We start from the raw sequence: 10756 nt of genomic DNA on the forward strand, positions 1-10756 counted from the left end.
CCACGATGTAGAATATATATATATATATATATATATATATATAAAGATTGGTTATACATAATTAATCTTTAATATTTTCCTTCGTATAATGTACGTACGTAATTACGATGAAATCAGTACTTGTTAAAGCGAAATTAAGCAAGCTAGGTAGCTTATTTAGATCGATATTAATTCGCATGCAAAACCAATAAGATCGAATTCCACGCGGGGAAGCAGCACGGAGAAACAAAGTTACATTAACTGACTGTGACACTTCCACTTAAGACCAATCAACCAACACTGATCACTCACACCTTCCTCTTTTATATTACTCCACTTTATTATTTATCTCAAACTACTTTTCATTAGGGTTTCTCTCTCTACATGATGCATGCATGGCCAATATTAATCGATATTGGGCGCCACAGTTAACAAGCTAGCTTACATTTGAAGAAATTTTACTTGTTCTCTTCCTCTTCCAACCCTAAAAATTTTAATAAAACAAAAAGAGATCAGAGTGTGGATCATGAGATGGCGCGCAAAGAACAAAATAAATAAACACCCAGCCCAGCTCCTACCTAGCTTTATCTTTCCGTCTTCTTCTGATCCTTTTCTCTCTCTCTCTCTTTCCCTGCAACTCCCTGGGTGATGTGATTCTCCACCAAAACCTTCAAAAGATCAACCCATCAACCTTTACAAAAGAGAAAGATCTAAGAGGTAACAGCCATGGTTTTCTCATCCGTTCCGGTCTATCTGGATCCACCCAACTGGCAACAACAGGTAAGGGTTTTCTTCCAAATTTTCTTTTCCTATAGCTTCAATAAAAAGGCTCAAAATAAAAGACTAATATTCCTATCCATTTTTTTTTTAATCTCTTCTTGAATATACCGGGTATTTGATCTTTTTCCCTTTCAATTTTCAGCACTCGAATTATCAGCAACCAGCTCATGAAGATGGAAGCGAGAATCCACAAGTACTCCACCCTCCACCGCGGCCTCCAATAGTTGGAGGCAGTGGCGGCGGTGGCCCGATTAGGCCTGGTTCCATGTCTGATCGGGCAAAGCTAGCCAAGATTCCGCAGCCTGAGGCTGCCCTCAAATGTCCTAGATGCGAATCCACAAATACAAAGTTTTGCTATTTCAACAACTATAGCCTCTCCCAACCTCGTCACTTCTGTAAGACCTGTCGGCGCTATTGGACAAGGGGAGGTGCACTAAGGAGCGTGCCTGTTGGGGGTGGTTGTAGAAGAAACAAAAGAAGTACTAGATCGAAATCTCCCGCCACAGCCGAGCGCCAAGCTGCAGGGTCTAGTTCCACTAGTACTGTTTCTTCCAATTGCTGCGCTACTGATATGTTAAACCATTTGCCCCCTCCACAAGCATCACAGTCGCCTTTTTTACCTCCTTTTCATCATCTTAGTGATTATGCTTCTGGGAACCATTGCTTAAATTTCGGGGGATTTCAGCCGCCTGTAGGAGCAATAGGTGGTATTGGTGGTGACGTTGAATTTCAAATCGGTACTGGTTCCAGTGGGGGTGGGTCTGCTTTATCAACTGGCCTTGCTCATGAGCAGTGGAGGCTGCAGCAAGTGCAGCAGTTTCCTTTCTTCGCCAATTTGGGGACACCGAATGGGTTATTTCAATTTGAGGGTGAGAATGTTGATCGGCCAAGCTACGTCGGGGTAGCCGGGCAGCTTCGGTCTAAGCCATTGGAATCTGCAGTTACTTGTGTTAGTGATCAGCTTGCTACCGTGAAAATGGAAGACAATCAAAGGTTGAGTTTATCAAGAAATCTTTCGGGTACTGCAGGAAATGATCATCATTACTGGGGAGGTGGAAGTGCATGGACTGATCTTTCTGGTTTCACCTCTTCTTCCACCAGCCATATGTTGTGATTTTGATCTCTTTTTATGATCTCTAAACCCGACGCATGCAATCTCTGCCCTTGTTTTTCTCTTTCGGTTGAATTAATTACTACAGGTTCCCATTAAAGAGAAATGATCGTCTTAGCGTTTCATTCAACAACCCTAGCTAACTTTTGCAAGTTCCAACACAAAGAATCTAAGAAATTGAAATGTGAAGGCCGGAACAATTCCTTGGTAATCAGCTGATCAAACAACTTGGAAATGGTAGGCTTCTCGTCTGAAATTTTCTTTGCGGTTGTGTATTTTTCTTTTTTTGATCTTTTTTGGTTGTATTGATCTATGCGTAACCGAAGTAGGCCGAGTATGTGTTTGTTGAGTTTGGTATCGGATAGGAAGGCTAAAATGCCATAAATTGATCGATCTAAATGCACTGTATATTGAGTAATTTCCCTGAAATGATATGTGAAAATGTGTCTCTTCCTTTTTTTCCCCACACATGATCAGTACCACTTCTATCCAGATGAATGAGAACAATGGGCCTAAAAACCATTATACGGAACTTATCAGGGCTAATTGGAGCATTATGATATGCCCCCAAGAACTCAGCTTGTTCCCAATTCAGGTGTTGAAGAAAGGATCATTAGAACTAGAAAAATTCATGGTTCACATGGTTGAAGGATCTCTGATCATGTACTTCTTGAGCAGGTAGCGCATTTGTTTGATAAATAAGTACCTGTCATTTCAGTCCCAATATGCATCATGTCTGCGATCTCCATGTTTTGGGTTTCAAGAAATTATGTACGTAATTATCTCCCATTACGTGCAACTCCACCCCCCACCCCCACCCCCACCCCCCCGCGGGGCCCAAAAATCCTCTCTCACTTTGATCTCTTACATTGCAACTGAATGCTTCATGAATCATTATTCTATTTTTGGAAATAGAGGATGCATGCAAATTTTCGTAGTGGTTCAATATATATTTGTTGCTTGCTCTTTCCTGCAGCTGGAAAGTGGTTCTTCATGTTGACGACCTACCTCGGTTTGGGATCCATGCTTTTGGACGAAGTGATCAGCTAAGTTTAAAATAATTTTGTAATTTTAACTGTGTGACGTACTCATTCGTTGTTTTGTGTGGAGACTGTGATGATTATGCAATTATAAGAAGTTTGACCAAATAAGATCGTACTAATCTGTTGTATGTAAACTGATGGTGGTTGAGAAGGAAAAGCTGTAGTTAGAGAAACGCCAAAATCCCACTCAAAGCCATGCAAAGACGACTCAACTTTCAAGTAGGACTCTAGCTCCATGGTATGTATATAAGGGGGAAAAACTCCTTCAAATTAAAAGGGGGGGAACATGATACAAATTTCAAAAGCATAACACGAAAAACAAACAAAGCTTGATTGGTTTTGGTTCCCTACTTTTATTTATTTATTTATTTAATAAGAAAACGAACTTTCATTTATAAATCAGATTACAGTCATTTGCCAAATGACTTTAAAAAAAAAGTCTGGAATACTATCCCATATCAGTATTGTACTTACTTAACTTTGAAGCAAAAGAAACCAAAATTAAGTCCAATTAGTTTGACACATTTTTGTTATTATTCTTATATATTATTTTGTCATCATTATAACTGATCTATTTATAATGGGTTTATTATATTTTAGGAGTATGGGAACTAGACTTTTTTCTCGGCATGGAATTTGGACTTTTGATATGCTTTTGCTGTAACAAAGGGCAATTGTTTACTAAATACTAACACGGAATAAAGTGAGCATAATATTGTCGAAAAAGCAAATCCTCTCTCTCTAGATCTCTTGTGGTTCTGCTGGTCGGTTGGTCGCAGATTTCTGATTATAGGATAGGGATCCCGAAATTGACGATGGGAATGGAATAAAAACAAGAGAGGGAATAAAAAGAAATAGAAGGAGAAGAAGAAAGTAACATGCATGCAGCTATCTCGGAATTCCAAGTTGTTTATAATCATCGTGTACATGATCGTTGATGCCCCCACATGCATGTGTAGGCGTGAAGATGTTCTCTCTGTTTCCATGGCAGCTTTCACTTTTGTGATGTCCTTGTTATAATCTCTCTTTCTGATCATCTCTGTGATTCCAATCTATATATGCGCTTCTTTCGTTCTCTGGCTGGCCTCACGTTCCTCCACAGGAGCTCAATCATACATATATATATATATATATATATATATATATATATGCGTCGTAGATTCTTCGTCATTTCTCGAATCTGATCAGAAAATATAAATTGCATGCACAAAAAAGAAAAAAGAAAAAAAGGAGGGCGCTATATATAGGATGCGTGCGGAATTTGATCCAATTAATTAAACTGTTTTTTTTTTTTTCTGCGGTTCTTTCATGTGATTGCTAATATCCATCACTGATAAACGTAAGCTACAAGGAAAACAAAAAAGAAAAAACGACAACTTAATTTGAAAATAGAAATAACGACTATTTGAGCGATATAAATATTAGAGTTTTGGGCTCAACCGTTAATCATGTGAGTACTGATCAGTATTTGGGAGATCCATCAAATATTATTCTCGATGAATTAAATATAATTTCTAATGATCATCTCCTTCTTTAGATTGGGACTGGTTGCTTGATGATAATGATATTTATTATCAATAACTCATGAGTTAATATTAATGTTATAGTGACAATAACATATTACTTCTATCGTGGGGTGATAGTAGTCGTACAAAAAATTGACCAAAAAGCACCAATAATGATATAATTAGTAAGTTAAGTAGGCATAACATAATGTCAAAAGCTGGTTGGTATTAGTGATGATAGCATTATATATTTATATATATTGTTGATTATTGTGGAGCCCACTCGAGCGGAACATTCAGGTCACTCGAGTGGAGACGATTACAGAGAGTTCACTAGTGAGCCGCTCGATAGGTCATTCGAGCGGATGCGACACAGAGAGTTCGCTTGTTACTCGCTCGAGCGGAGTTTAGACAGAGTTTGTTTGTTAGCTGCTTGACAGATGACTTGAGCAAATGACCAGTAAAAATGTTTGCTCGACACGCCGCTCGAGCGAATAATGCAGATTTTGAGAGGATAGAATTTGCCTTGTAACCCTATATATATATATTTTTAATATTGTGGTCGTACATTGAGTACAAAAAATATCCCAAACACTGTACTTTGTGATTCCTTAAGTTAATAAAATCTTCTATAGCTCTGTAGACATAAGCAAGTTGTCGAACTACGTAAATCTTGTGTAGTGTGATTGATTGATTGTTTTTCTCGTTTACTTTCATTATTGTCATTGTTTTTCACAACATGTGTGTGTTTGTTTGTGGAGATCGCAATCAAGATTATGTTTTTTGTAACACAATGGGAAAAAAAGACGTTTCCCCCTTAATTTACTTAAAATTAAGTAATTTAGATATAATAGCTAGATAATATTTTTTTAATAATATTGTTGCACGAGATTTCTGCTCTTGCATGGCTTTGGGCATGCTTTTGTATTGGGCGGTTCATTTATTTAAAAAATAATTATTGATTTTGGTTATGAATTTTCAAATTATACCAATTAATATATAGTATGTATATTACATTATAGATAAATTTTAATCTCAACAATTAATTTATGAAGTGACTTAAAAAAATATTAAGGTAATTAAAAACACTAAAATTTAAAATTATTCTATTTATTAGCTAGGCCCTTACCACTAGTTTTCGTTCAAAAAAGGCAAAACCATATACTTTTTTTTTTCCTGCGTCGGATCACATCAGCTTTCAATATATAGCCACGTCCATCTCTTTGTACGCGGAGAGAGAGAGAGAGATTTGACCAATCTCGAGAATTAAGAAACATAAGCTTTATAAAAGTGAGAGAGGACCATTCCAATAACAAGGAAACTGAATGAAGCTTTTATAAAAGTGAGATCAGATCGATGCATGATCGATATAGATACATTAATATTTTGCATAAACTTGACTAATCCACGCGGTTGGGGAGACCAGCTTTAATATATGATCATCGATGAAGACATTACTCGTACGATCGATTTTCATTAATTTTATATATAATATTGTCAAGGAAATCTCATTTTGATCAAACTTTGACCTGGAAACTATTTCCCATGCATGCATCTACGTACGATAATTAATATTCCAGCTGACCACCATTTGTAAAATTAAAAGTAAAGAAAACACGCGTAAAACTGTTATTGGTTATTTTTATATGTACGTGTACAAAAAAATGTTACCTTATTTCCTAATTAGATACCATGAATTAATTGCTTTGTCTTTGTCGAAACTTTTGAAATTAAAGTTCACTACCCAAAAGTGGAATGCAAATTATATATGCGGACAATATATATATATATATATATATATATATATGGTTCTTTTCATGTGAATTATAGGAGTTTAATTCGATTGATTAAGGAACACACACACGCACTTATATAAAGGTTTTTTTATTGAGTAATTTTACATTCAATTATGAAGTGCGTAAACGTCGCGTAATCGTTTTGAAAAAGAGTGGAGTCTACTATTAAAAAATTAATTTTTTTCATGTGAGTCATGTTTTATTCACTTTTTTTTAAAACGATTACGTGACGTACGGTTGCATAATTCACGATTGCAAATATATTTTCTCTTATTTATTATAATTATATGCAATGGCATGCAGCATGCATGCTTGCTTACAGAGTAGTGAATACTGATCAGATCACCATAATTCCCACTAATCTTACTTTTTATAAACATTTGGGTCCTACTTAATTATAATTTGCTTTTTTAATTGCGTCATGTCTCACTTTAATCTTGAAGTTGATTAGCATGCAATATGTGATTTTCTTGTTGTATTATCTTATAAACGTAAGTAGTACTACACCGCAATATTTGAATAATTAAGCTATCTAGCTAGCTATATAGCACTGTCAATTACCCTATTAATTAATTAATTAATTTGTGACCCACTTAGACATGCAAGATTAAATGGCCGTACCTCATACTTTATCTAGTGCAGCAATAATCGTGGCCGACGTCGCTATATATAGCTTTATATATAATGACACACTGGGTTTTTAAGAAAAAAAAAAAAATAAGGATTGGTTAATATTGAGCTCCAATTAAACACCTAGCTAGTTAGAGCAGCTGGCCTGTACTAGAGCACACTAATTTCATATATAAATTCCAATTATATAAACATGAATTAATCCGACTACATGCATTAAAGTATAACAAACTTATAATTATTTGTACACCAAAACCATGAAATCAGTCGACCCCTAAAACCATAGACTTGTATTGATCATCGGGTTTTCCGTTAAGTGGACCGACCACAGAACAGAACCATCAATATTTCAGCCCCCACATTTCTTTTCTGGGGCTGGAATCGTTACCCCAATAATCAAATTTTTTTTTTATTGGCAGTTTGAACCAACGAAGCCCAATTATCAGTTAGATGGGCTTCATCTTAAGTAGTTCTACTAACCTCGACCCTGATCGGCCCAAAGTTATGAATATCAGCCGTCCGGTTGAAGGGATCATTTTAATATTTTTACATGAGTAATGTTTTAATTACGAAATTTTTTATAAAAAATAAATTTATAAATTGGTGTAATTTTATATGATACGTTGGATTAAAAATTTATTTTTATTAAAAAATAAATTTATAATTTATAAATTTATTTTTATAGAATCACACTTCTTTTTGAGTTGACTCTAACCTTTTATAGTCAAAGCCTAGCAAAAATCAAAGCCACGGTAAAAAATACTTGTCCTGGTCAAATCTATGTTCCTCCAAAACCGGCCGTGGGTGGCTAAATGTGTAACCTTATATTCCGACAACGAACTATATATATATAAATATTGCTTGCTTGCATTGGTGTTCATTTGCACCTAATGAGCAAAGACTAGGATAAGTTAATGAGGTATGTTCAATTCTGACAGGAATTGCCGATTGTTGTGCTGTCATTCTGCTAATGTTCGAAGAAATTTATGAGTTTCATTTATGATCTTATAAAACTGGTTATTCAAGAAAAGATTATTCATTCTTTATAAATATGTTAAAGATCTTATTCTTAGATAATGTGAGATTATTTCTAACACCCTCCCTCCATGCAGGTTAGTATTTTTTCTAGTTCTTATCACGGGATAAGTAGTGTGGGCTCCCATTTATTCTATGATAGGCTTTGATATCATGAAAAATTCATGGACTTAATTCACATCATAAAATCGATTCTACAAGAGAGAATTGTTCATTCCTTATAAATATGTTTAAAACCTTCTCTATAAATAATGTAAATTATTTTCCAACAACGTCATTTATTCTAGTATCTAGCTAGTACTTCTAATTTATACGAGCTTTGATTTGAAAACCATTTAAATTTTGAAAAATATAAATACAACGATTTATACAACGCTTTAATTTGGCCTCATTTGCTTGTCTGTACCCCACCTCCTGCAATTGAAAACAGATGTACGCATGCAGAATAAATAAATGCACAAAGAAATCTACTTCGTCTCGTTAATGTCGAAGTACGCGCGCCTGCTTTGCCTACGGAAAATTGTCCGTTTCAAAGGTTTCATATTGTAGTGGCCTGCAGCTTGCTGAGTCTGCATGTCGTGCTAATTAATTACATGTAATGGGGCGGAAGTATACGGACGGCACAACCTTATTTAGCTTGAAAAGAATTAGGGTTTGAACTCATTAACTCGGTTGAAGATGGGACTACCCTCCTCTAAGCTTGCCACTCTTTTATTGAGGGGACTTTCTTTGGCTTTTCTGGCACTATCACTCACACTTCTTTTTATCGATAAGAAGAAACTTAAACGTGGGCATGTCTACAACTATAAGGATGTTCATAGCTACAGGTATGATCCCACATAACTAATTAATTTACAACATTATATATAGTTTCGATCAGGTCATCATTGTAGCCCAGGATAGTGGGATTTTTTTTTTTTTTTTTTTTTAAATTTTATATTATGTTTTCCTTTGAATAATAAACCTCTATCTTTTGTTTTTTTTTTTTTTTTTTTTTTTTTTTTTTTTTTTTTTTTCTGGTAAGTTTTGTATTATATTTCCACACGTCAATTATTGATTATTGTAACCTGATTATGCTTATCAATTAACTGAGAAAATACTCAATTTTAGTTAATTATGCGAAGAAATTGCACACTGCATTGACAATTATTCTAATTTCATCCTCCGGTTCGTACGTTCCTCCACGTTCTCTCTTTCACAAAGATACTCACACCCTCTCTCATAGCCATTTGCCACCGATTGCCACCATCCACCACCAATATTAATCACCCGATCGAGTCATGATCAAAGCAAAGGCACTAGTTATTCGATACATACTCGTCTCGCGATCGGCCACTCCAAGCATATCTCAAGGTGATTTTTTATTGAGTCATGCTTCCAGCTTGATTCCTTTCGGTTCTTGCCCAAAAAGTATATTATATGGAGATGAAAAGATCCAAACCAAGTGACGCTATCACTCTTTTCTTTTTCTCATCCATGTGAATGACACCCAAATTAATTCTCCATCTGATCGATGATCATGACACCCTGCAGATCCGTGAATATTTTTTCTTAATCCAAATTCTTATATTTTTTCTTTACAAGTCTTCATAAAAGCTTGATCTTGTACGTATGAACTAAGCCATGCGTTAACTTTGATCCTTTCGAGGCCCTAATTCTAAGCTGTAATATTCACATGATATAGAACTCTTTTTCGCCCCTACTAATTGATCTTTTTGGTTTTATAATATTTACTTACTACTCGTCAAATTACTTTAATGAACTGCATGCAGTTACATGGTTGGAACAATCGGCATTGGCATTGCATATACCATAATGCAAACAATAGCATTTGTGGTCTTACGGATCATAACTGACAACGATATATGGGTTTTAGTTGACTTTTATGGTGACAAGGTACGTACATCTTCTCATGCATTCAACTTATCTCCTATATCTATGGTTGACATTTCGATCGTGGCTCATTTAATTTGTACTTATTAATAGTACTATATATAGTTTTCCCCCCAAGCAAACACCTAGTTTAATTAGTTCAGGGAAAATATAATATAAGGTTTCAATATATATATATATATGAGATTGCTGGGATTTTCTTCAAACAGATTATTAATATTTTTGCCGTGATATGCATATATATCTTGCTAGCTAAGCTTGCCGTAGTTTATTATAAGCTTTTATGTAGACTTTTAATGTATACGCAACACATTTTTATATTAGTATGCCCTAAATTATATAATACAACACCAATTTGTAAGATATATGTCAATTGAAGTACTGACGTACGTTTGAATATGCATGCATGCCTAGCTAGCTAGCTACAAGCTGCTAATCGCTTTAATTCGGCTGCAGGTTATATCATACTTATTAGCCACAGGGGCAGCTGCAGGACTTGGTGCTACCTCAGATTTGGATAATATTGCGTCTCCAGATTCTGGCCTCGGAGGTTTTTTCGGTATGGGATATGCATCAGCTACCATCCTCTTCCTCGCATTCGTCTGCACGGCAATCTTGTCAATTATGTCCTCCTTTGCACTTCCTAAGGCAGTTTAGTCCTCCTTTAGGCTCTCCTGAATAAGTGCCCTTGTACACGATCGAGTTTAAACCCCATTGTTATATTTTAACAATATTCATTTCATTAATTTGTTTTTGGATTGTATTTTTTTTTATTGTCTAATTAAGTTGGGATAAACATTACGTGGACCATACAAGATTTAATATTTTTTCAAATAACATGGGCCTGCATTAGCATTAATGAATTATATTGTGTTTATATCTCCCCAATTGGATAACCCAATTCATTTCTTTAAGTGATGAAAAATTATTAGATATTCTTAAATTAGGATGACATCATGTCATGATTATAATCTGATAACAAAA

The 10756-nt window shown here is 35.2% G+C and overlaps 2 protein-coding genes across 2 annotated transcripts; both read left to right on the top strand.

The window, feature by feature from the left end:
- The first annotated feature begins 480 nt into the window (after positions 1–480).
- LOC121246427 (dof zinc finger protein DOF3.6-like) lies at positions 481–2338 on the top strand. Its single transcript, XM_041144587.1, has 2 exons — positions 481–759; positions 902–2338. The coding sequence occupies exons 1-2, from the start codon at positions 706–708 to the stop codon at positions 1871–1873; spliced, it is 1026 nt and encodes a 341-aa protein (XP_041000521.1). The 5' UTR covers positions 481–705; the 3' UTR covers positions 1874–2338.
- Positions 2339–8557: 6219 nt separating this feature from the next.
- Positions 8558–10429, top strand: LOC121247483 (CASP-like protein 4D1). Its single transcript, XM_041145821.1, has 3 exons — positions 8558–8706; positions 9652–9775; positions 10229–10429. Exons 1-3 carry the CDS (start codon positions 8558–8560, stop codon positions 10427–10429), a joined length of 474 nt encoding a protein of 157 aa, XP_041001755.1.
- Positions 10430–10756: the final 327 nt, after the last annotated feature.

The sequence above is a fragment of the Juglans microcarpa x Juglans regia genome, chromosome 1S, assembly GCF_004785595.1.
Source record: "Juglans microcarpa x Juglans regia isolate MS1-56 chromosome 1S, Jm3101_v1.0, whole genome shotgun sequence".
NCBI classification, from domain to species: Eukaryota; Viridiplantae; Streptophyta; class Magnoliopsida; order Fagales; family Juglandaceae; genus Juglans; species Juglans microcarpa x Juglans regia.

Excerpts from the sequence above, each read along its gene's own strand:
- LOC121247483 (XM_041145821.1), top strand. The coding sequence starts at position 8,558 with ATGGGACTACCCTCCTCTAAGCTTGCCACTCTTTTATTGAGGGGACTT. Across the intron at positions 8,707-9,651 it reads AAGGATGTTCATAGCTACAG|TTACATGGTTGGAACAATCG; the intron begins GTATGATCCCAC and ends AACTGCATGCAG. Across the intron at positions 9,776-10,228 it reads TTGACTTTTATGGTGACAAG|GTTATATCATACTTATTAGC; the intron begins GTACGTACATCT and ends ATTCGGCTGCAG.
- LOC121246427 (XM_041144587.1), top strand. The coding sequence starts at position 706 with ATGGTTTTCTCATCCGTTCCGGTCTATCTGGATCCACCCAACTGGCAA. Across the intron at positions 760-901 it reads CACCCAACTGGCAACAACAG|CACTCGAATTATCAGCAACC; the intron begins GTAAGGGTTTTC and ends TTCAATTTTCAG.